Source organism: Lonchura striata, chromosome 6, assembly GCF_046129695.1.
Source record: "Lonchura striata isolate bLonStr1 chromosome 6, bLonStr1.mat, whole genome shotgun sequence".
Classification (NCBI taxonomy): Eukaryota; Metazoa; Chordata; class Aves; order Passeriformes; family Estrildidae; genus Lonchura; species Lonchura striata.
This window is the reverse complement of record NC_134608.1, coordinates 38,104,030-38,130,359: the sequence shown is the minus strand read 5'-3', so window position 1 is coordinate 38,130,359 and position 26,330 is coordinate 38,104,030. Positions and strand designations below refer to the sequence as shown.

The 26,330-nt window shown below is 46.1% G+C and overlaps 1 protein-coding gene across 4 annotated transcripts in view; it reads right to left on the bottom strand.

Annotated features, from left to right (window-relative positions):
* Nucleotides 1-401: 401 nt before the first annotated feature.
* The window catches only part of LOC110472087 (transmembrane protein 263), a 201,068-nt gene continuing 175,139 nt past the window's right edge, over nucleotides 402-26,330 (bottom strand). For all 4 annotated transcript variants that reach the window (XM_021533439.2, XM_021533440.2, XM_077784163.1 and 1 more), the window contains exon 3: nucleotides 402-5,273. In XM_021533439.2, coding sequence (XP_021389114.1) covers nucleotides 4,987-5,273 — 287 coding nt within the window. In that variant the 3' untranslated portion in view covers nucleotides 402-4,986. The remainder of the gene's footprint in view (nucleotides 5,274-26,330) is intronic.

Below are 26,330 nucleotides of genomic sequence, written 5' to 3'. Positions count from 1 at the left end.
AAAGTGGCTATGCAATCCTGCCTGAAGGAACAGTGGCTGTAGAAGCAAAATTTCCCATCTTCAGCTGCTGAGATCCCACTCTAAGGACTAGGCCAGCTGTCTCCAACCTGAAAGTCCTCCTATGAACTGGTCTTTAAACCAACACAAAAAATTGAGTTTAGAAGTCTTATCCAAACTGTTCTTACCATTCCAGTCAGGAAAGATGCCTGCAGCAAAATGGCTTTTGAACCACGCTTGAAAGCTATGTCCTAGTTTAAGCAGGGGTGGAGATTCTGCCTTGCTTGGTGCCTCATCTAGAGCCCTTAGGGGAGAGATCTAATTTCCCAAGGAATCTCTAACATCTTCCTTCAATTGTGCTTCCTCTCCTCATTTCCCCCCACTAGGAACAAGAGCCAGCATAATCACAGTTTTTATCCTCAAATTTTACTGTAATTAAAATACAGAGATGCAGAATATTCCCAGAAACACACTGCAAAACAAACCAAGCAAACAAATTCAGTAGGAAACCAATTACAGACAATGAAATGATAAAGAACAAAAGTGTTCTCTGGAGCCCAGCACTGTGCACAGGACCGTGTGGCCGCAGTTTGGGTTGCCAAAGGCCTCCTCAGCTCCTACAGAAGCAGAGTTGGGCCCTGGCTCTCGGCTCTCTCTAACCATCTCCATATTCCCACTCATGCTGTTGTTTTTACAAGGATGACTTTGCAATGGAGATACGGAAATGACCCACCCACAGGGATAAGAGCCAACAAGGGAACGCAGAGAAAAAGAAGTGGGTTAAGATTTTCCACACACAAAACACAAGGGGGACAGAGAGGGGTGGAAGACATGCACTTCTGTCCCAGGCAGGGGAGCTGTGGGGGCAGTCACCCTCTGCCCTCCCAGACACTGCGAGTGTGGATGTTTAATGAAGGTCTCAGCAAAAGCTGTGGGGAGCTCTATCCACAGGCCAGACCGAAAGCTAAGGGAGGGATAAAAAGAAAAGGATAATGAGGTCAGGGAAAAGGGAGGAGAAGATGCACCTGTGGGTCTCCCTTCAGCCAGGACATGTTTGTTGGGCACAGGGAACAGCCAGGCAAGGTGGGACATAGGACTGCAAACAGGGCCACATCCCACCTCCACTGTGGAGGAGACCCAGCCCTATCATGGGGAGATAATGAGAAAAGCCTGGGGCAGATTTGGGAAGGGTGGGTGATAAGAAGGGAGCTGATCTGATGCTTTAACCATCCACTGATCTGTCTAAATGGAAATTGTTAGGAATCATCATTACTAAGGAAGCAGGGCACAAGCCAGGCATGTACCACCACCACACACCAAAACCCATATTGACCCACTCCCCTTTCTGTGCTTTTCCCTAGGACAAACTCCATTGCACTCATCTTCTGATTCAAAACCTGTCCTAAGAAACAAATTCTTTCCATGGTCCCCATTTTCTTGTTCCCTCACTCCTCAACTCCTCCTGTCACACCACTCTCTCCTCATCTGTGTATCAACTCCCTTTAATCCTTTCTTCTACCCTGATGCTACCCCCTCCTATTTAGTACCAAGCTACCCCATCCAGTAGCCATGGGATTTATGCACAACACAGTTTTTGCCCTTTGTACCATGAACGGGCAGTGAGAGAAGGGCTGCACCAGTGGCCCAGGTGGCTGGAGGAGGAAAGAGAGCATCTGACAAGAGCCAACAGCTTCCCCATCCAATCCAGATCCCACTGTCTTGCAACCAAAACTGTCAGAAGGCATCTTTACTTTTAGAATAGGAAGACTGACCCTGTTTTCCCACTGCTCTGGCACTGTACATGCCCAGAATAGCAGGCTGGGACTAGGTCACCATGGGGAACTGAGCAGGCCTAGCACAGACTTTCTTAAAGCCTTATTGTCTTGGAGAGTTACTTATTCCTGAATGCTTGTTTAGCAGTGTGAGGCCTTGTTTTTGGAGTAGATTTAATCTTCTACCCTTGCCTGCTAATTTGATCTCTTGCTACTCATGGTCCCTGAGCTGTCTTTTAGCTGGGCTGTAAGAACAGCGATTTCAGCTGTGAATGCTCCTCTCCAGCTCATCTCTTCTTCTCCAGGCCATCCTGCAAGGAAATGGCAGTTCCAGACAAATGATAGGCTTTACTCTATTTCCTGCAAGGATGCACAGAAGAGAAGAAATAGAAAGCTGGGGAAACCCTCAGGGCCCCAGTGGTCTTCCTTAACATCACCTTTATACCATTTGCCACGCCTGCTCTGTACACACAGGGCCTGCAGACAAGAGCTTGGGCAGGATGTACTACTGCCTCCTCCAGCAAGAGCCTGTGTGAGACACTATTTAGCCAAAAGCACAATCAGCCTCCCACCACTCACCCAGGGCTGGCTGCTGAAGGTTCTTGGAGTCTGTCTTCTCATATCCAAGACCTGGGAGAGACTTTTAGGAAGAAGACTCTTCTGTCCCAATTGGCCAGAAGCTATCTTTCTCAGAGGGTTGGTGACAACACAGCTAGTTACACAGAAACAGCTTTCAGCTTTGGGGCTAGAGCTTGCTTCAGAGGAAGTCTGTGTTCTGGAATAAAAGATGAGTCGTGCTCAGGGAGAGGAGTGAGCAGACATCCGTGCAGTGCAAACTGTCCTCCAGCTTTGTAGGGCGTTTGAGACAAAGGGAGAACAGACAAGACTTCTTCTGGCCTTGACAACTGCCACGAGCATCCCAGCAAAGTACAGGCACACATCAAGGCCCAATCTTTCTGTGAAGCCACTGCCTTCAGAGACAAAACCAGCATGTCAGGGTCAACTTGGCCCTCACCAGAACAAAGGGCACAAAGTGAGGAAATGCACACACCTACCAAATGCTGCTTCCTCTTCAGAAACAAAAATGTTAAGTCAAACCTTTCTCATGTTATCATGAGTAACAAACTGTGGAGATCAGCAGCTTCTTACCAGTGCAAGCAGCAGGGGCTACCTAGCAAAGGGTTTGGAGAGTAACTAACACCAGCATGATTATCAGAGGGACACAGCAACATACATCCCAAAATGTGGATCTAATAAAGGTCAGAAGAAAAACTGCATCACAAGCTCGAGAACATTCAGCAAAAATGGTGGCGGGGGTGTGTGTGTGTTGTATTTAAATATTCCCTGATGTCTAAGTCCTAAGCACAAGAGAGCAGTCAGGAAGTGCAACAACCTCCAAGGGGAAATGAAGATCAAGAAAGTTGGCTTCAACATCCAAAAGATAGGGCTGGGAGAAAACAAACAGCACAGACAGGAGAAAGGGGATTTTTCACATTCCTTTGGTTTCAATAAACTATGCTCTTGGGCAACAGAGGGCAAAACATCCTCTAAAACATTATTTTCTTTTGACCAGGACCCTATATAAAAACTGTACACTGAAAGTGCCAAAGATGACTGTGTGAACTCCTCTGAGGCAGTGGCACAGGTTTGCTTCCCTGGCTGAAGACATGCCTGTGGACTTACATGTACACACACACAGTAACACAAATGCATGTTTATAAAGTACAGCACAAACACTGCTTCACTTGCCTATGCATCCAACACCTACAGACCTAGGCAAATCACCTGCCAAAGTCAGAAGCAGCAGAGTTAATGGTGGAGCCTGTGGCTTTCCTCATCCCAAGAATTACAGGGGACCTTGGGTGGGAGGGAGGGGGGGAGGGAGTGCACGTTTGTGTTTGTATGTGTGTGTACAATGCCACATGGCCCCTGTAGCATCACAGGCCAGGCTGAGGATGGCTGTGACTCCCAGATGGATGCAGGTGTCTGCGTTTCTGCGGCACTACGACTATGGGTGGGCTATTTAGTGCAACATGGGCATTCAGAGGAGCCGGGCTGGGGCTGCAGGAGCAGCGTGCAGAAGAGGAGTTGCTGGTGCCCTTTGCAGGCTAACTGCTGTTGGAGCACGCTCAGCCCTTTGGGAAGTGTTCTACAACATGGTGCAGCCCACTCACACCCAGGCCCCCACTCCCAGGGTACTGAGTTGTGGGGAGAGCAAGACTCTCAGCTTCCCCTCCATCCCTGCAGCAGAATTTGGGTGGCATTTGGGAACACACTTGCTCCTGGTTACTAGTGATGTCTGTGGAGTGTGAGTGTGGCCAAGAGACAAAACGCCCTTGTTACAGAGTGGGATACTGGAAGGACTTCAAGGGTCAAACAAAAGGCCTGGTCTCTCTGTGGAACATCACTGCCTGTACTGCAATATCACAGAGGCCTGGCAAGTGCCACTGTCAGCTCCTTCCCCAAATGGGAACATACAGCAGCTTTCATATTCCTGCCCCTCACCAAGAAAATCTGTGCAGAAATTGATGGTCTGGGATATATCATGCTCTGGTGAGGCATCACCCCAGAGCTGCTCTGCTGAGCTTGAGGGTTCCCTCTCTGAAGGATTCAATTCAGCTGGGGAGTAAGTGACTGGAAGCAGCTTGTGGGGATAGGCCCTGCAAAGAAAATATAAGAGGTGCAGGGCAAGAGGGAGGCTTCCCGCTCTTCACAGTATCTCTCCTTTGTGTCAGTGGACTACTGCAGCTCTCCACCAGACACACCTCCCAAACACACCTTCCACAGAGAAGGGGTGTTTCAGAGGCTATCTTCCCAACTTAAGTTGAATTTGACCACACAAACCACACTTCAAACCAGGCACAGTTCCCCCCCATCCCCTGTTACTCCCTCCACCTCCAGGCAGATGGAGCCTGATGCCTTCTCCCATCCCTCCATGCTTACAAGAACAAGAAGGGAGGAAGGAAAGTACAAGACAGAGACAACCACACCTTTAAAGTCCCCAGAGTAAAGATGGTTCCCAGTAGGTGATGGGAGTGAAAGGCATTGACAGTGGCTCTGTGAGCTCTGAGCTAGGCAGGCGGTGCTGAGCAGGCTGCAGCCAGAGTCTGCTCGGGTGCTCGACCCTCCCTGAAGTGGCTGGTTCCAACTCAAAGAGGTGCTGGGCAGGGGGACAGTATGGGCAGGTTGATCTTTTGCAAGGGAGCTGCGACAGGGATTAGTCAGCCTTGTCCTTCTTCTTTGCAGTGAAAGGGACTTTGCTGGCGACTGCGCTACCCACAGCTCCGACGCCGCCGGTCACTGCTGAGACGCTGCCCTTCACCAGTCCAACGCCAGCAGCAGGGACACTGGTCACAGCTGTTTTGGTGAGCTCCAGACTCTTGCTGCCCACCCAGGCAACTCCTCCCAGTGTGGCCCCCACAGCTCCCCGGGTGATACTGAATAGGCCGCCTGTCACTCTCCAGATGACTCCTGCCTGCTGCTGTGGGTGGTCCTTGCTGGCATCTGTGGGGAGAAAGAGAAAGGGAATGTCAGAAGTGGTCATGCTGGAGACCTCCCTGGGCACCTCTTCCAGCCAAGGCTAGTTGTCCTGGCACATGGCACATGCTTTCATGTGCACAATGCCTTGCCTTGCAGCCCTAGACCTTTTGGTGTATGAAGGAGAACAAAGGTGATTCCAGGCTTACAGCATAGCAGGAAAGGACTTTGAGAGGGTAGGAGAGGGAACAGAATTGCCTGTGTGACAGAGCAGGGAAAAAGGCAGGTTAGTTACAGTCCCAAACTTGCAAGCCTTTGTGCTGCAGTGCAAAGCAAATCCCACTTTACAAGAGATGTAATTCCCCTCCCATGCGTGTTGGCTAATGCCAGTAAATCACAAAGACTAATGCCAGCACAGGAGGCATGAACTACAGACAACAACAGCTGACGTTTGGGTGGCCTGCAGGTCCTCAGAAGCATCTGGTTGGAAGCAGGTCTGGGCTCGTGGCAGACGTGGAGCTGAGGCACAGCACAGACTTATCTGCAAGAGCTGTAATTGAATGAGCAGAGATAGCAAACTGCAGTAAAGATACAGTGACAGAAATGTCACCTCGGGTTGTACGAACCCTCCAGAGATCTCAGCTATCTATTTAATAGTGTTAAGACAGTGCTTAAGTTACTACACTGTGTCACTGCTGGCTTACCTGTGCCAGCTGGATCAAGGCCAGCGTGATATACCCACCCAAGCTGCCATCACACCTGCCCACAACACTGCAGACATAACGTTCACAGCTCACCACTTCTTGGGAAAGAGTTGACTCTGAACTGCTTCTCACGGATTCAAACCTGACAACTCTCCTGCTGGCCTGCACACAACCCTCTCCCTCTGCATCAGCTAATGAAGTGGTGTGCAGGCAGCAAACAAGAGCAGCTCTTTTCATAGGGCAAGGTATTTTGGATACTCTGACTTCTGATTCAATGCCAGTTCTGTCCATGAGATGAGTTACTAATAACTGAAAAGCACAATAAAGCAATCCCAGCTGGAGAAAAAAGGAGTGCTTTCATCCTGAAGTCCACAGGATGTGGAAGGTTTGCAGGTCCAACTATGAGAATTAATTTTCTGCTTTTATTAGTTCACTGTAGCTTGTGCTGTGTTCAAACACAAGTGACAACACCCACAAAAGTAGACGTGGGGGGCAGGTGATATCAAATCCATTGAAGTTTCCATTCTGGGAGGGTGATTCAGTTCAGAAAGTGGCCAGTCCACCCTATCTGTTAATCTTCCTGATTCTCCAGCATGAAATAATGCCTCTGACCTCACATTGTAAGAAAATAGCTTCAGCTGGGGTAATGAACATTATATTTCCAGCTCTGTTACAGAGACAGCAAAGCGGTGAATGTTTGTGCTTCTGCAACTGCAGATGGTGCTATGTGGGAATAATTTTTAGATGGACAACAAGTTGTGTAAGAGGAGAAGAAAATCTAAATGTTTATAGGCTGTGTTTTCCCCCATCAATGAATCACAAAGTGAGCATCAGCAAAAAAATGCAGACAAAAAAGGTAAAAAAAAAGGCAGAGCATAAGTTACGTCTGTAAAAAGCTAAATAGCAGTTACTTGAGAGCGATGCTGGCACATGTTTGGTTATCCAACGGTTTTGTTAGATCTTTTCCTGAAGGATGGAAGCTCCCATGGCTTTATTCATCAGAGCATCTTGTTAGGTGGAGAGGAATACAGGAGGATATTGCTAGCTGTTCAATCACTGCAGTTTTGTTGTATTTACATAAAGTGATATCAGACTCAACTTTTTTGTGAAAACATCCAGATCCTGCTTATCACAGGCCAGCAGAAGGTGCTGAAATATTCCCCATTAGCCTAAGAGAAACCCTACTACAGTATCAAGTGTCTCCATATCAGAAAAATGTGGGAATAGCCATGCTGGGGCCCTGCTGCGATCACCATGGCAGTGGTACCATGCCTTTTCAAGCCCCAGTGTTTCTGGAGCTGTAGACTCTTTGACTCTCTCAACCCTAACCCTAAACCAGAATCAGGTGGTGTGATGATCCCTCCCTACGTATTTTTGACCTGGATTCCTCTAAAATTCTGCACAGATTGGAGTTTTCTTGGATTCATACATTTTCCCCTAAGCTTCTTCCAGTCTGAACAGAGATCTCCCTTGGGCAGTGAGTTTGATGTTCACTAGCTCTGATGATTTGTAATAAGCCTTAAATTGCACATCTATCTGATAACACAGACTGAAATATAGAGTTGGAGAAGAGTTTCCAGTGTACAGTTCTACCCAGTATACAACCTATTCTTTCCTTATTCCTCAGCAGTTCCTCAAGATGAAGATGTCCAGAAATCCATGCAACTGTAAAGCAGGGCTAGGTAAAAGCCAGAGTGGTCCTCCAAACAACCTCTGTTCATCAAAGATGGCAGGTCTTGTATTCCTGCTCCCCTGTGTGAGGAAACGGAGCCTTCATGTCCCAGAGGACTGCAATGCAGAAGCTTTAGGCATTAAACACCTACTGGCATGCTCAGCTGCAGAATCAAGTCCTATATCAAAGTAGCAATAATCTTTCTGGCTCTTCCCCAGTAAAACTGCATCTTAGGCTACCTGGAACCTATCTGTAGGAAGATTTATGCCTCTGGAGCTGCCCAGCTACCTGAACTACACTAGTGTAAGAATCTCTTACATGGTATGTAAATGCCTGCAGGTGGGCAGCCTACGGACCAGAGAGAAGGTGGCAACTGCAGATGAGATTTAGGGAGGACATTACTTTGCCAGCAGAGAGTAGAATGTGTTGGACAAAGTGTCAGGAAATACTAATGAAGACAAGGCAAGGACAAAGGTTCTTTCTCTTAAGCTAGGCAGAGACAACAAAGCTGCAGTGCACTCGAGCACCAGTGCTTGCACACTGCCTGCACCTGGTCTGCAGCCACTCTCACAGTCCCTAAAACTCCTCAGGGATGGAAGATTTGGCGCTGGAAGGGTGGGAGGCTGTTGCAGAAACACTCAAACAGCTCCAACTCAAAGCAGAAGATGTACCACATCAAAATACCCCCAAACCTATTGACCAAATATACAAAAAAACAAACCAAAACCCAAAGATGCTCAGGTTTGAATAGATCTGAACAGAAAAAAGATAAATCCCCAGTGACCCCAACCACAAGGCAAGCTGGTGGCAAGCTGAAATGGGTCATTTTTGTTCTATATTCCAGATGATGTGTTGAAAGCTTTCAAGCCATCTCTGGTTAGTTTGTCTTCAGGATTGCAATAAACCCCACAGTAAGCTGTCATGTAAGATAAGCATCAGATTTACAGTGCAAATTAGTCTCTCAGACAATGGAGAGAGCTAAGCATTTTGTTGGCACAGAGGAGTCCAGATTAAAAGCAAGACAGACAGCAGAGATGAAATACACAAAATAATCAGAGAGACAGACACACCGCCTAAGCAGGGGAACAGTTCTGTTCCCTGGAGCTGGCTGCAGCCCATGCTGCTCATGAAAGCTCTTCACAATCTGCAGAATTTTCCTTTCCTTTTTCCTCTCCATCAATGACCTGGCCTTTTCAAGGGTCCCTTCAGCTTCACTTCACTCCATGTCAGCTTAGAACAAAAGAATAGGTAGGAGAAAAGAGTTGGTTAAAAGGTTCTCCTGTATCAATGCCTACATTCTGGGCTGGGGCTGGCACCCCACACTACAGAGGCATCTCCCCACACTCTCCTCCTTGGCCACTGCCACCTGCACTCCCCGCTGGTTTCTCTTCCAGAGCAGGGGGCCTGCCCACCGGGGCAGTTCTCACCTGATCCTAACAGCATCCATGAATCAGGCAGAAGTGAGATTGTTAATAACAGACACAAATTTCTGTGCTGCCATGACACGTTGCATGGCTTTGCAGTGCAGTCATTTGGAGAGACAAAACGCGAGCCTGTGCTGGTGCCCAGTACAAATTGCACAGGCACTACTCTTGCCCTGAGCCCTTGCCAGCAGGTGATATGACAGACAGGGTGAACTCTTTAAGAAGGACTTGTGCAAGTTGTTCTTTCCTACTAACTTATAAAAACAGCCCCAAGCCAGGAAAGCAATGTCAGACAGCAGCACTAGTTCTGCATCTTTCCATTCCTGCTGGGACCCAGACAAAGCAGCCAGGCTGCTCAGAGGCCTAATGAAAACAGTCAGTGTCATCAGTCTGTCTCTCAGCAGATGTGAGAGGAAGGGGTGAGGTCACTAGTTCAAACCTGAATTACTCCTCTGACAGCTATTAAGTGGCCACTGATTGATTTAGCAGGTTCCCTCACCTAGGAAAATGTTTGGTCTGGAGGAACAAGCAGGGGGTGGAGGGTCAACTACTCATGAAGTTTAGTCCCATCTTTTCCCAGCTCTTTTTTAAGAGACACTGAAGAAGTTGTTCTGACCTTTACTGCCTCAGCCCCACTGTGACTGAAAATGTGTGATTTTCTGAAAGCCTTGGTTGTTGAGTCACAAACAAGCATATGTGGGAGAGAAGTTTCCAGTCCTGATGTTTCTTGGAGAAAAAACTGAAAGTATGATTCAAGTGCCCTCTTAAAGCTCTGAGAACCCCAAGTGGATTATTGTTATTTTTAACCTTGTGACTTTTCCAAGCCTACCTCAATTTGAAATGCATGGGGTTGGCACTGATGTTTCTCTTCCCTTTTACTAAAGCAAAACCGAAATTAATGATCCCTATTTCCTCGTATTGCTGTGCTGTCATGAAGGTTAATTAGGTATAGTTGGTGCAGTGCTTTAAACAAAGAAATTGTACTTGTATCATCATGACTGGCACCGATATGATTCCTGACCCCATTGACAGTAAACACATCAATGACAACTTCCAGTTTATCTCTGGAGAGGTTTCCAATTTCCAGACTAATCACAAAGATGAGAAGAAAACTTGCCCCATCCCCATGCATGCCAACCTGCTGTTGTGGGGCTACACAAGTTTTTCCTGCAGCTGAGACTCTTCTTTTGGGTGATGTGCTCCTCAGCTAGCACAAGCAGCTGAAGCAGGCAGAGACCACCTGTCTGCTGGGCACAAATGAAATCTCACTATCACCTAGCAGGACCCTTCTCCAGAGAATGACCAACACTGCCCTCTTCCAAGCCCTGTCTGCTGCTGGAGAAAGCTTAGCTGAATCTTGCAGGTCACATCTGTAACAGGCATTTATGTCTGAGAGGAAGGAACTGCTGTTCATTTCCTTTTTATCATTTTTGGATCAAAGATCTAGATCCTGCAGTGTCACAGGCAAAATGTTCAAGGGAGTGCTACAAAGTGTTTGTTCTTCAAACGCTCGTGCTTCACTCCTGCCATCGGTCCCATGCTGCAGCTGCTGGAAAAGGCTTTGCAGGCTCAGCAGCTGGGCTCTACCCAGCCCTGCTCTGCCCAGCCACCAAATGCTACAAAACACGATGGCTGCCACCAGCAAAAAGCCTAGAAATGCCACATGGATTTTAGCCCTGGAGTTTTAAACTTTAACTCTGCAATCAGCAAGACATACTCATCTCTCTGCAACAGGACTGTTCAGGAAGCTGCTGCACACAGCAAAATGGGGCAGCTGTCTCTGCAGCCCAGCTCACCCCAGGGCTCTTCACTGGCACAGTGAGCTTTAATTGTTCCTTGCACGTGCTCCAGGAGCAGTATTAACTGCTGAAGCATCTACCTTGAAGCACTGAGAGACAGAGTTCAGGAGGGTAAACGAACAGTGATATGGAGTGGCTTATTTTCCTCAGCTGAACCCTGGGGGAGAAGCAGACAAAGCTCTGACTCTGGAAGTGTGAGGCTTAGTTGATTGGAAGCTTCCTTACTCTCTTTGTTGGGAAGCTTCGTGTCACCAGAACAGAAACTCTTTGTAAAAACACGAGGATATTCTTCAGACTTTCACTGAAGAAAGAATTCAGGGAGATAGGCTCAGAGCAGGTAATAACCCGGTGGTCAAGGGATTTGACCAGGCTTGAGTCAGCACAAGGACACTGCCAGCCACACACACAGAGAGTAAATGGCCCAAGCAGCAGCTATTTGCACTTTTTAAAAAAACTGTTTTACTTTGCAAGAAGAGATACTAACTGGGGGAGAAACAGAAACTTACCCTCTCACTTTCTAAGTGCTTTCAAATACCAGAGCCAAGATCTCCTCTGACAGGGGTTTCTGTTTCTTGAAAAATAGTTGTTCCTTTGCTTTGCCATTCCTTTGCAGGAGGTGACTGGATATTTTGATCCAGAAATATCTCTTTTATATAGCTATAACAGTTTGTCAGGAACAGCCAGAGTCTCCTTTAACCAGGATTTCCTGAGACCCTTTGATTCTTGTAAGACTTCAGCTACTTTGGTGCACAGAGATGGTGTCTAAAGACAGAATGTCCCACAGTCCAGAGGTAATGGTCCATGTGCTCCAGAAAAACACAAGAGCCACAAAGGTATTATCATCTACTAGAAAGGATATGGATAAGGAGGAGTCTGAGACCCAGCTCTGTTCTCAGCATTATTGCTGACAGCTGTCTCCTGTGCTTGCTCTCTACATTCCTGGCTTGTTTCAGCCATGGATGCTGTGACTGCCCAGACAACGTGCCGGGGATCCTGCATGACCTGCAGTGGAGTGAGCTGGCAGGCAGGAGTCAATCCCAGCTCTTCAAAGCCCAGCAAGCTGGGAAAGGAAGAAGTTTCACCCCCTTTGCCGGGGGGAAACTAATGAACACTAACTGGAGGGCCTTGTGGTGCTTAGAAACAATCTCCCAGCTCCCACTGACATAGCCTCTCATCTCGGAAACAAATGCACACCAGGACAAAGTTCTCCAAAGCTTGCCATCCATCTGATGCATCTCACAAGGGCTTAAGGATGAGGATTTACCCTTTCTATGGGCAGCTGGTTTAAGACTTCTGTCTCATTTGATGTAAATATCATCTCTTACTATGGTGTATAAGTTGTAAGAAAGATGAGCCCACAGGAGAGAACTAGAGCAAAACTACCAGTGTGTCAGCCCTTCAGGAAGAAAGAAATCTGGACATTCCCCCTTCTATCTCCCTTGCAATATCTCTCTTCATGTGGAATAGATACAGAAACAGGCTTTTGCTGCTGGCCAGACAGATCACTGAAGAGCCTATAGGATGTCTCAAGTCACTGACAGAGTGGAAAGATGATCTTGAAAGGCAAGAGATTCCAACTTGCCACAGAGAACTGTGCACGGTGACTGCTTCCTCCCTACCCTCACCACCCTCTGGGCCCTATGCTAGAAAATGCACTGGTGCATGATGGCAAACATGAACAGCAAGGGGCAGCTATCAACTGGGCTCTACCTTTCCTGTATTTGTGTTAAAAGCATCAAAAGCATCAAAATCAGACTTGACTTGTTTGAACTTAATGTTCCTGCCTGTCTTAAATTTCCACTTTTTGCTCTACCTAAAAGCACTTGGATCAGTTAAGAGGCTTGCTTAAAAACTTGGCAAGAAGGAGCACATAAAGCCTCACCAGTGGCTCCTTTTCCTTTGGAGTCTCATCACTGCTACACTGGGATTTTGGATCACAAGGACAGGAATCACCCCTTGTCATGAATATGGACTCTTGAGCCCACTTGGGGATCTGTGGGTGGAACAGGAGTAATCCAGCAGACTCAACGATTTTCAGTGGCCTCAAGCTTTAAAGGTATGAGGAGGAGAGCCTTCCAACAGAAAAATTTATTCCTTACAAATAACCCTTCCTAGCATTTGTGCCCAGGATGAAGAGACCATCTTTTTAAGCCTGCTCTGTGACCCATGCTAGCTCAGCTCTTGTCAAGGCACATCACCTCCTCTGTCAATTCTGTAGCAGTGGTTGCACATTCTTCACTGAGCTGATTTCAGCTGCTTGTGATAGTACCTGGCACAAAGAGACCACAAATGAATCAGAGTATCTTGTTAAACAGTCTTGTTAATTCAGCTCTGATAAAGACACAGGAGGAAAAAAAAAATCAATATTTGTAAAGTGAAAAAGGACAAAATCCATAGAGAAATAAAGGTAATTTTCACAGCGCCATGAGGCCCTTACAAACAGTGGAGAGTAAATAACATAATCCAAGCTTATGTAAGAAATAACTTTTCTTCCATGCTCCAGTGCTACCCAGTGGATTTTAAACAAAGGCAGACTCCGTTAAGCCTCCTCTGTCCAGTGAGTCTAAAAGTCCTTCCCATGACAGCATTGCTAGCTCACAATTTATCAAAAAAACCACATGAAGTTAGGTCCCAGCAGCAGTTTGAGGAGAAGCATAGGAGTGAGACTAACTAACAGGAAGGTGCTCTAGGCTGCCAAGATCAGACACCAAAAGTTCCCTCTATTTGTTCACCAACTGCCATGAATATTTTGTGTACTCTGCCATTATATTATCAAAGGCTTCATCTCTTAATTTCTGGAAACACATGATTCATGATTGCAACTTGAGAATTTTACAGCTGAGGTATCCAAGAATTCGCTCAAAAATATTCCTAATAAAGTTGGGAACATATCCTGCCTTGGCAGTAGGGAAGGATCCAGGTCCAGACATTTCCTCTTTCCACTCCTGGAGCAGTTGAGCAATGGATGCTGATGCTTTTCAGCGGGATGGCTGGCACCAGTGAAATATTCAGAAATTCTGCATTTATTCTGATTACATGTTCGCTACTCCTCTCCAAGGGACACGGAGGAATTGAAGAAAAAAAATGAATGGCAGCTCAAAAAGCAAAGGCACAAATTTTAAGTGACCTTTGACTCAAAGAAATGACCCGTTCATCCCAGAGGTTACCCAGGAATCTTTCTGTCTATCCAAAGGATAACAAGGCAGTTAAGCTAAAAGCTGTGTCCTACAGAAGCAGCTGAGTGGGGGATTTACTGGGGAGGTACAGATATGCTTGCCTGCTCATGCTCCAGTATGTCAGGAACAGGTAGGATAGACCTTTATTATTCTGCTAGAGGAAGGCATTTGATGGCCTAGTCTCAAAAACTCAGCTTCACATCTCAGCTGACAAGGGGAGAGCACTGCAGTCATGAGTGGGCAGGTATGCTGCCTCTGGGAGCAAACAGGCAGAGCATTCCTCCCCCACAGCCAGGCTGAACAGAGAAGGATGGGACCCATCCTTGTCTCAGACTATTAGATCTATTCTAGCGCAAAAATCATCCCCCAGTTCTGCACCCAAACCTCTCAGTGTCCCCTCACCCTGTCACTTCAGAGAGAGCCAGCTGGTTCTACCTGTGGCTTCCTCAGTGAGCCCATCACTGGGAATCTCAGCCTGGAATGCATAAATGAGAGATAGCACTAACACTGCCCAAAGAGACAGCAAACCTCTGCCTCTGCACTGCCCAGACAGAACTGCTGCTTTGGAGCAGAAGCCTGCAGGTGTGACAGTTCCCTTTGCTTCCTTCCATATTCATGTCCTTTCTCTTTCCAGGGCAGACTTCAGTAGAGCACAGCAGGGAACCTATGCACACTTGGCTTTTGGGTGGTTACTGAAGGGCTCTCCCTGGTGCTGCAGGTAAATTGGACTCCTTTGATATTGTGGCAGGACTGCTAAGGAGCCAGGGTCCAGTTTGGCTCTCAGAAATGCTAGGATATCTAGGCCTCCATTTAAGATTAGTGCTTCACATAGTTGGAGGAATATGTGGAATAAGAGAGACTTTGGCGTGCTGGCACAAATCAGTCCCTATGCTCTCAGTCTCTCATGGGAGGGCCTGATAAACTGGCTCTGCTTTATCTGAAAAGGGGGAGCCCCTATTGCCTCTTGGCTTTCTCCTGAGCCAGTCTTGACTCTAGCTTGGGATATCCCCTGTCACTGCCTGGAGAAGACCAGTAGACCATAAAGTAGTAGAATCACAGTGTGTGAAGTGAGAGAGCCCAATTCCCCCTCTATTCCAGTTTTAGTTCTCTGGAAGAGTATTTATTCTGCAGTGCATCTCTATTGCACTGGGAAGGGGAAAATCAAACAATCAACCCATTTCAGCAAGACCTTCCCTAACTCGAAGATGTCCCTTCAGTCTGGGGAATCCAGCTCCCAGCAGGGATTTAATGTATGATCAGTTCCAAAAACATTGCTAATACTTCTGTTGTGAAGCAAAGCCAAACAAAGTCAACTTGGCTGTCAGAACAAGGGCTCTGTGAAAAAAAATCAGCAGCACACCTACAGCAGCCTTTCAGGCCTTCAAGTTAAGACATTTACTGTCTTGATTCTGTGATGCAGCCCAGCCTGGCAGTGCTGTCATGCTTCTACTATTGGGAAATTAAGAGCAACATTACCCTTCTCTACTGATTCCCCTAAATCTTCTTCTGCAGTTCTGTACACACAGGGGAGCAACAGGGCAGAACAACTGATTCCTTTAAAAATGAGGGAGCATCCAAGGATGCTTTCAAGTACCACACTGCAGAGCTGCAGGATCTATGTGTCAGGCTCTTCCCAGATTTCACATAAGGATTTCCAGCACAGCTTGTGTTCCCCATGCATGTACATGCTACCCTCCTTCTCGACAGAATAAAACTTTTGAAACTCCAGATCCCACCATGCCATGCGCTAGCTTGGCTAGTGCAATCATTATAGAAACTCATTTGCACCTTTATTTTCTTCCCTTTGTTTCCAAACAGATGCATACAGGGAGCCACTGGAGTGACATGAATCTAATCAGGGGCTGATGCCACATCAGAAATCCCATCAAGTTATCTTCCAGTCCCAACAAGCTTTCCCCTGAAACAAACCATCTTGTCATGGCTTGGAGAGCCCCTGCATATATTGTGTTCCCAGCAGGGTTTCTTAATGGGCTCAGTAGTCAGAAACTGAATTTTATTTTACAAACCACAGACAAAAAACTTCTCTATTTTTAAACACCCTCCTAGCTCATATTGGTGTTTTTCTGGAGCTTTTCTCTACCAAACCTAACTCTGTATTGAGGGATTCTGGGCAGAAGAATCTTAATTTTCCAACAACACAGAGCCTAAATGGCATAGGAGCCCCTGCACTTAGCATTTCGTGCCTGCTGTGCACAAACAGGGCTCAGCAGGTGTTGGCTGGAGGGAGCCAGGCAACCTCTGCAAATCCCCTGCTCTCCTGTCGGGAATACAAGTGAAATCACCTCCTGACCTGCACATGAATGATGCCACTGGCAAGAAAAAGGAAGTGCTGGAGAGACTGGAAGCCTCTGGCCCCAGTGAGCAGCTGGGAGGGGCAGCAGGGTGGGCAAGCCTGCCAGTGCCAGAGAACCAGCCAGCCTTGCCTGGTGCTCCGGAGGAAGAGGGGCACTCCACACCCCTTGCACCTCCAGCACAAGAGGAGGCAAATTTGGCCTCTCTCTGTCTGTCAAGCAGGCAGCCCAGAGACTCTGGCACAAGAGGAAAATGCAGCCACTCCTCAAGCTGTTGACCAGGAGACACTGACAGAGACCCCAGCACAAGAGCCAAATTCAGCTGCTCCTCAATTTACTGAGCAGGAGTCACAGACCGAGGCCCTGGCACCAGGTGCTGCAGTGAAGCCCTTCTGCATGGGGTCTCTGAGGAGAAGGCTGGGATGGGCCACGTACTGGGAAGGGCATTGGCCCACAGAGTGACCAGTGGGTGACACATCTCACAGGAGCCTTGGCACATCTGGAGGAGGCAGAGAGCTCCCTGGGCCCAAACAAAACATCCCACCACATTCTGGATGGTGTTAGCACAGCTGAGGTGCCACTGTTCTGCTGCCCATGTTGCAGCAGGGGTCTCCACATTCTCCCCATGAGGTAAAAGGCACCCAAGATCAGGCCAAGAGGGCCTTCAACTTGGAAAATCCAGTTGTCACCACCAAAACTAGCCCAAGCTGCAAAACTTATTACTCCTAAATGCTGAGTCCTGTTTCTGAAATGGACTAAAAGACACATGGCCTCCAACCCCCAACTTCCAGACTGATGTTTAAGAAGTTTTATCAAACCTCCTGAGGATGCATTCAAGCATCTTTCCAGCTTGGGGCCATCCTGTGCACACATAGCTGCATTCTGCCAAGCACTAAAGGCCTCTCTTCCCCTACAGCAACAACTTGGCTGCCCGTTCCCTAGCTGGCTGATGGCAGCACCTGGATGCCGTCCAAAGGCAGTAAGTTTCTTGCAGCTGAATATGTTTAGTCCCTCTCCTAGGGCATGCTCTCCATTACACAGCTATTGTTTATGACCCCAATTATCTCCCATAAACTGGTCCTTGCCTGCAGTTAATAACCAAGGCTAAGTGATCAAGTGTTAGGGTTCAGGCAAACTGGTTGTTAACTTCTCTGTCAACCAAGTTCAGAGTCTTTTACTGCTATTAGAAACTCAGATTAATGATGCATAACAGAAATGAACTCTCCAGTGACACAGCTAGGTGAGGTTAGGAGAGGGGAGAAAAGAATAACTCCTTTTACCTGGAGGTATCAGCTGAGCAAGGAGGAGGTGAGCCATCTTTAACTCTCTTCTCAGCCCCCCTGATGTCTGGGAGACAAATATAAAGAGTATCTTATTTTGCAGAATACTTTCAACTTTTTTAGGATCTGGAAGTGAAATGGGAACCCTGACCAGAACCTGCATTCAGAAATGTATTAGATTTGCATGGCAAGCTTTTGGTAGCAGGGGTGCTACAGGGGTGGCTTCTGTAAGAGGCTGCCAGAAGTATCCCTCATGTCTGACAGAGCCAAAGCCAGCCCATTACATGACAGATCCACCATTGGACGAGGCTAAGCCTATCAGCAATGGTGGTAATGCCCCCATGATAACACACTTAAGAAGGGGAAAAAATTATTGCTCAGAAGTACCTGTGGCCAGAGAAGTGAGAATATGAGAGAGAAACAAGTGCACAGACACCAGGGTCAGTGCAGAGGAGGGGCAGGAGGTGCTCCAGGAACCGAAGCTCAGACTCCCCTGCAGCCCATGGTGCAGCCCATGGTGGGGCAGCTGTGTCCCTGCAGCCCATGGAGGTCAACAGGGGGGCAGAGATCCTCCTGCAGCCCCAGAGGACCCCAGGCTGGAGCAGGTGGATGCCCAAAGGAGGCTGTGACCTGCTTGAAGCCCAGGCTGAGGCAGGATCCTGGCAGACCCATGGATTGAGGAGCCCATGCTGGAGCAGGTTTGCTGCTTGGACCTGTGATCCTGTGGCAGATCCAGGTTGGACAGTTCTTGAAGGAGTGCAACTCATGGAAAGTTGGAGCAGTTTGTGAAGGACTGTGGTTTGGGGGAAGGACTCATGTTGAAGCAGTTTATGGAGGACTGTCTCCTGTGGGTGAGACCTCACACTGGAGTGGGGGAAGGAGCCTTTCACCTAAGGAGGAAACAGCAGCAGGAACCATGTGATGAACTGACCATAATCCCCATCCTGTCTCCCTGCATCTCTGAGGGGGAGGAGGTAGAAAATTGGGAATAAAGTTAAGCATGGGAAGGAGCGAGGGGTAGGGGAAAGGGTGTTTTAAAGATTTGTTTTACTTTTCATTATTCTACTTTGATTTTGGTTTGTAATAAATGAAATAATCTCATCATGTTGAGTCTGATTTGCTTGTGATGGCAATCAGTGAGTGATCGCTCCCCATCCTTATCTCAACTCATGACTTTTCCTTATATTTTCTCTCCCCTGTCCTGTTGAGAAGGGGAGCGAAAGAGTGGTTTTGGTGGGCACCTGGCAACCAGCAGGGTCAAACCACTACAAGGGACCTCTTCCAAACTGTAATTCCTACCCTAATATTTCGGATTTCCAACAGTTAACAAGGGCTGGTGAATTCTGCAAGCCCCGAAGGGCAGGAAAGTAAAACCTCACTTCAGAAAGAAAGGCAATATAGAACGAACATGCATAGAAATGAATCTCAGGTTTCAAAGAGAGATCTCCATCCAATAACAGATGTATTGTTAGCCTTTCCCAGCCTATTTCTCACTGGTTCATCTGCAAAGCAGCCCTCCAACAACTCCTTGGAAAACAGTAGTTTCAATCCAGAAAATGCTGATGCTGAATCCCTTTCACAGATCTTTCTGAACACTAATGGGAGACCATCACCCTTGTGCTTACAGGGGTCACTAGGTGTCTTACAGAACATAATTTTCTCAAGAGATTCACCAACTTCTACCCATAAAGTACAGAAGCCTGACTTTGGAGACTTACCACTATGGCCTTGGGAGTCAGTTTGACCTAATCCATACAGAGACACTCCAAGAATACCAGAAAAATAAACCCAGGCAGTGCAGCTGTCCAACCCTGGGGTCCAGGACACATGGACAATGACAGAGAAAGAGGAAGAGTAGCCAGAACAAGCATAAGAATTTACGTTTGTATATACATAACAGTAGGAGTTGCTGCCTACAAATGACTTTGAGTGTGATGAGCTCACTGCCTGAATCTTGGATGACTATCTCCTCCTGCCACCACAGATATGTAGGGAATGGGAAAAGAAAAGTGTTGAAAGGTCTTCTGCAGCCAACCTCTCCTGCTCAGATACCTGTCCCTTCAGCTCTCTTCTGGGACAGATGATACTCTAGACTCCTTTTCAAAATCTGCCAGATACTGTCCAAAAGACATTTATTCTTCTACCACTCCATGCATAAGCTCAGAAAAGGCAGACAAGGAAGGAAGATTGGCAACAGAAGAGGGCAAATTTTCCCTGTCTGATCAACTGCTGGATGGTAGAAGGCCACAGAGATGTGTCACCACGTGTGCCAGCCAGGTAAAGATGGATGCCTCTTCCATCAGTAGATGGTGAAGGAAACACAGTGATACGAGAAGAAACAGATTTTCTGGTGGTGTGAAGAGGATGCAAGGATCATCCTGCACTTGCAGAGCAGCACTCAAAGTGTGCAACTTTTCTTGCAAAAGTCTGCTAGTACTTTTTCTGTCCTGCCCAATCCATTCCCAGTGACAACCTTCATACCCATGTGAACACAGTGACACTTAGTAATGAAAATGGAGTGCTATTTATTGTGTTAGGGCTGTCATCAAGGGAGAGGCTCTGTCAGTAGACACACCAGCACTCAGCTGCCCCACAGGGACATTTGAGGCGCAACTGGAAGCAGCATAAATGAATACTTTGGTGTGAGGCCATGCCTGTAAGACAACAGCCACAAGCTAGGGAGCCTGTGGGCTGGTGTGAGTTTGCAGGCCCCAAGTTGGGCAACTCCCTGAGGGCTCCCCTGGCAGGGGAGACCCTCCTGGAGCAGTTCTATGTCAGGAATGAGAGACACATTGAACTTTTTTGGTCTTCAGCTTCTGTTTAGTGTTATCTTATCAAAATTTCAGCACACACTGTCTGTGCCCAGACCTTGCATGCATGAAAACAGCACAAAAATGGCCAACAACTTCATGCTGCAAGGTCTTTGTAAGTCTAATCAAAAACTAAACTACCCAATTAAGAAGTGACACCTAAATTATCTTCCTTTCTAACCCAATAACTGACCCCTAAAGACCAACAATGTGGATTTTTCTACCCAATTAGAAGATACCACCTAAACCCAAGAAGAAGAAGGAAGAAGAAGAAAGGAACTTGAGACAATATCCTATATCCTCTATCTTGAACCCATCTATAACATACTAAAAATCCCAAAACCTGAATTTCTCACCCATGTGACATACTACACTACTGTTTACAATCTCTACAATCTATTTCACACTTTTGTGGTTTCTAGTTTACCTTGAGGCTTTGGAAATTTTCTCCATGAATGAGGGTCAAAGTCAGTGTTTTCCTGGGAATCAGAGCACCCCAGGGCAGACAGGGGGATATTCCCCTTGCCCTGGGTTCCCACAGGCTGGCATGGTCCTGAGGGGAGCTGAGTCGTCAGCTGCCATCCTCCACCAGGGCCTGGCAAAAGCAAGCTGGCCACCACTCCTTGCGACTGCTCAGGCAGCTTTAAAAACATACTCTTTTATCCTTATGCACGGATTTACTTATTCATGTATTCTCAACAGAAGCACCAATGGCCATAATTGGATCCATTACTGCGTTATTAGAGCTCTCAGTCACTGCCTCTGCAGCTTCACACAGTGCTGGGGGAATGCACAGGAAGAACAAACAGGGCAGAGGCATGGCCAGTGGCAGGGGCTTTAAAAATCCATTAAGTTGTTGCTGTGGCAACTAAAACAAAATTTCTGGCAGGAGCTAGTATATGCGGAGAACTGTAAATTTCTCCATTTGTGGAAAACATTGGTCATGTCTCTGAAAGGGAGGTGGAGGAAAGACAGAAAGAATGGCTCTTTTCAGAGACTGTTACAGCAAGAGCCAAAACCGGTCTGCTTACAAATTTATTCTTATGGCAAGCCCTGAGGATGGTTGGATTCCACAGAGCAGAGCTTCCCAGGAGGCAGTGCACCAAGACAGAGCTGGCATGTTTGAGGAACATTTCTAGGTATTCAGTCCAGCTGGTCTTGAATGCCAGGAAAACCACTGAACTGCAGCACAGACACAGCACTGCAGTCCACTCACTTCTGCCTTCACCTGCCTCCTCTGCCCCACAACCTGTCCAGGCTCCCCATGGAAAATTGAAGCTTGTCTGGGAATTAGCTTTCACTAAGATGAAAGATTCTGGAACACCAGAATTTCCATCTGTTAACACTGGGAAATGAAAAAGGCAGTTGTTGGGTCTGGAAAAACTAAAATCTGTCTAGAAAGGCTGTTCCTGGTCTCGGAAAACACCACAACTTTTCAAGAGTGGTCAGCAGGGCAGTAACCACCTGGATGAAATGCCATGTATCCCAGCTTTGGGAGGTGCCCACTACTTTAGCATCACAACAGGGGTTGCAAACTTTCAGGCATCTCAAGTTCCCATTTAATTATAATGTAAGACCTGCAAACACAGAATCAGTGTTGATTTAATGTTGATTGATTTACGCTAAACAAACTGTGCTGTGCCACCTGTTTAATTTCTGGGAGATCTCCCAGATCGTGTCTGAGCTTCCTTAGCTAACAGACCAACGGCCCCACATCCAACCTTTCCTGCTCAAAATCACAGTTCATCAGTTTGTTACTTATGAAGTAACTCCCTCAGTTAGGAAGTTCAGAACAGCACAGATTCCTGATGTGTAACTCTGAATTCTCTCAAGTTTAGTGTATAGGTTGGAGTTACCTAATGGGCACTTTGCAAAAAAGATTCAAGAGTGACAGTGGATGCTGCCAGCAGAAAATTTGCCTACTGAGAGATATTGTATAGGCAAAATGACTGATGACAATATCCAGCTTTTCTCTGGAGTCAGCAACTTAAGTACAAAGACTTTATTGCAAGTTAGACTGACTTGTGGGATTGATTTCCACTGTGAAAGGAGGAGCAGAGGGAATGGAAGGACAAAGATATGGGGACTGGTGTTGGGTCAGCACAGGGGAGCGGCATCCAAGCCGGCCCATTATAATGCTACCAGTCGCCTCTCCTCTGTCCCCTGGTGACATAGAGGCTCACAGCTTCCTGACCCTGGCTCTCATGGCTCACATGACTTCACTGCATTAATGATCTCACTGAGAATTTTTTAAGCTGATTGACAGAAATCTGGAAAAAACCACCTAGGAGGTATGAAATTGCACCATTGCCAAAGGAGAGCTTAATGCAGGGCAGAAAAGAGGCACTGGCTAAAGGCACTGGAGGTCTTTAAATAGACACCCTAGGTCTGGTCTGTACAGCATTAAGGATTGTGGGAGTCTCTGAGGTCAAGGTAAGAAATTAATACTTACAAAGCTCAGTGAGGCTTATGCTTACAATAGAGCATTAATTATCCTGTTAATCAAAGTAAAAATCCTTCAGTTTTGCAAATCCAGCCAGCAGAAGGCTGCAGATCCACAGCTCAGACATTTAACTCCCAACTACCCTATATGCCAGAAAGCGAATGAATAGGAAGGTTTGGAAGGCTTTGAAATTTTACCCCACTCTACCTCCTTAAAACCTTCTGCCTTCATTTCTACCTTACACCATTTGGATATGAAATTGCTAACAAGGAGTTTTAGAGAAAAAATACAACTTGGTACCTGCCTGTAGCTTTTAAAATCTTAAATCTGTAGTATATGAATGTTGTTTGTCTAGACAAAAATCTTTTGTTGGCATAAACTTCCCCCTCAATCTATACTTCTGTCATGCACTGAAGTGTATGTCATATATCAAAACCTTACATATTTTATTTTGGTCAATGCAGTTCACTGTGTGGTTTGTGTGGTTACTTCTAGTGAACAACAGAATTTTCTTCACTGCAAACTACTTCTTTTAAAGTAGCTTGCTGCTTTGAGACACACAGACTGTAAGGAACGAATGAAAAAAAATCAGTCTATCAAACAAGAGAAAGGTAGACCACACACAGATCACTTCTCAATTTTCAGAGTCACTGATGCAGTGAGGATATATGTTGCTTGAGAACAGGCTTGTCACTGGCTTTGGGTGGTGAAAGATCAGCAGCACTTAAGGTTGGCTGGGAAATTTTCACTGTGCACAAATGACAATATGAGTCTTGACATTATAGCTGTTAATACCTGCATCGAAGCATTTCCCAGCTTAGAAGCAGTCCTAGACCTTGAAAAAAAGAGCCTACTCTAATAATTTAGGACCTTACCATAGCTAATTGGGTAAGTACGAGTTTTACTTTAAATTTTGAGGGCAGACCCTCATTTGTTTAGAACTTCTTTTTAATTATGAAGAATTAAATAGTAGAAATTATAGTGAAGCACACAAGCTATACATATGATGTCTCAGACTCTGGAAATATCAAATATGGAGAGTGCTTTTTTCAGACTGTTCTTCCCATATGCAAATATAAAACCACAGGATAATAATTTCCCGTCTGCCAGTATCACGTGTGGTAGTGGAGGTGTCACAGCTAAGAACCTTTTTTTTTTTGTTATTACAAAAGTAACCAGATCCTATTTTATAAAGAGTAAGGTTATTTACCTAGAATTTGTACTTGAATATCTAAATATCATACTGGTTTTTTGCTTTGAAACTTAATTTGCAGCCTAAATTTATTTATGGGCCATTTATACCCATTTCTTCTTGTGGCAATGTTGTCTTTTAGTTTAAATTGCAGTTTTCCTTCCCTGGTGTTTACTCCTCTGAGGTGTTTATAGAGAACATTCATATCTCCTCTCTGCCTCTGTTTTGCTGTATAGAACAAGCCAAACACTTCTAGTTCTCATGTATACAGTGGATTCTCCACTGTCCCCTTAAGCCTTTCCCTCTATCTCTATGGCAGTCTAATGTTGATTTCCTCGCATGTGGTGTTTGGCTGAGTTCAGAGAACTGACAAAGCCATGACACTGCCTTCTCCCTCGAGGGACAGCTTGCCTTATACAATCTAGAACTGCATCTGGTTTTCAGTATACTGATAGGGTATAGGAATTTCTTTCATTAACTAACATACTCTAACCTCTAACCCTTTTCTTCCCTCAACCCCCTAATGAGCTCTCAGTTTATATCATACTTCTTGTTACCAGTAGTTAGGTTACAGTCTTTTTTTTTTTTTCCTGGTACTGTTAACAAATGTTACATTTCTATTCTACTTGCCATTAGTCATCACTTTTTGCTGTATGACATCCAAGCGTTATTCTCAGTAATGACAATATTCTAATTGGTTTGAATCAGGCTTTTTCATATATCTATATCCAACAAAAAAATCTGTGCTGGAATCTAGAAATAATGCAGGTCATCCCAGGCAAGTACCTGCTCCAGACCAGGAAGAGGATTGGTTTTCCTCCAGCTACAGACTCTACCAACTGAGAAAACCACCATTTCATCAGCATGTGATCTCCTCCTGGTATGAGCACAAACTGCATTTTACTACTCCCTGAGACTCCAAAACCTCTTATAAACATACTGAATCCTGGCTGTGCAACTGGAGACTTTGGGAAGAAGCCCAGGTGATGTTTTTGCATCAGTCTGGTTGCAAAGACAGAGGAGGGAACTGTCCTGTCCCGACAGTGTTTTCTGAGTACCAGCCTCCCTTCCTGTTCCAATTCCATGGATAGAGAGAACCACTCATAGAAGATCAAGCATAGCTTTCTTGGTCCTCCAAGCTCTTGCAGCTTTTCATTTTTTGAACCTATTGAGATCCTTTCACAAGCCCTTTCACAATTTTCTCCTTACAGTATCTGTTGTTGCTTTTGGATGGTGGGGAGAAAAGCTGCTTTCTTCCGCAGCTACCATATCTGAGGCATTTGCAGTTCTTGTGCTACAAAATTACTGTCCTCCCCTAATTACCTCTCATTTCTCCACTTCTACTTGTTTTGTTGGGTTGAAATTCTTGAGGGCAGCATGGCATTGTGACTACAGCACTCATCAGAGACTGCAGGATGCAACTCTAAAATACAGCAATGGTAGTAATACTCCTCTCAGATCACTCACAGCCTTGCTACCATAACAAAAGGCATGTGGAAATGCTTATCAATAACATCGATTACAACCCAGATGCTTTGGCTGACTGAGTATTCTCTAGTGCTCAAGAAAGCTGCATGAGAGTGATAGTCTTGCTCTAGCAGGACTCAAGTTGTTTTAGATGACTTTGGCCCCCAAACAAATTGGTTTAATTAATACCCTATCCATATGGGCCTGTAAGCTGAAGAGCAGATGAAGCTCTTGTGAGAAAGGAAGAAAACAGAAAAGCCTGGTTCTGAGATGGCTGCTTCCAAACCTGTTTACTTAACTATTAGCAAGGGCAGCTTCTCTTTAATTTATTTACATAGAATGTTTCTGTAACCATCTGCTCTTAAGCTAAACGAAAAATTATCATCTTTCTCCTGCTGCTGTGGAGACTCCCTTGGATGTTCTTAATAATACAAAAAAATCTATCATTTTAATGCAGACAGCTTGGCTAATAAAAATGATCTGTACCATTAGTAATTATGCCACAAATACAATGCAAACAAGCAGCCTTTCCTGGAACAGCCCAAGCATAAAACACCTCCCTCACCACCAGGGGCCAAAGACAATGGTGCAGGCACAGGACTTGGCTTCTCAATTCTCTACCGCCAAAGAGCAGAAGGCAGTTTATTGAAGCTACCATACTGACTTCTTTAACAAGCTTTAGGTGCTTCAGTCAAACTTGCTCAGGTCCCATTTTCCTAGGGAGTTTTCCTGTTAATACAGAGCCAGATTGCTGAAGAGGGATATCTTGGCCTCCCAGCTTCTACAGTCCTCACAGTGTCAGACC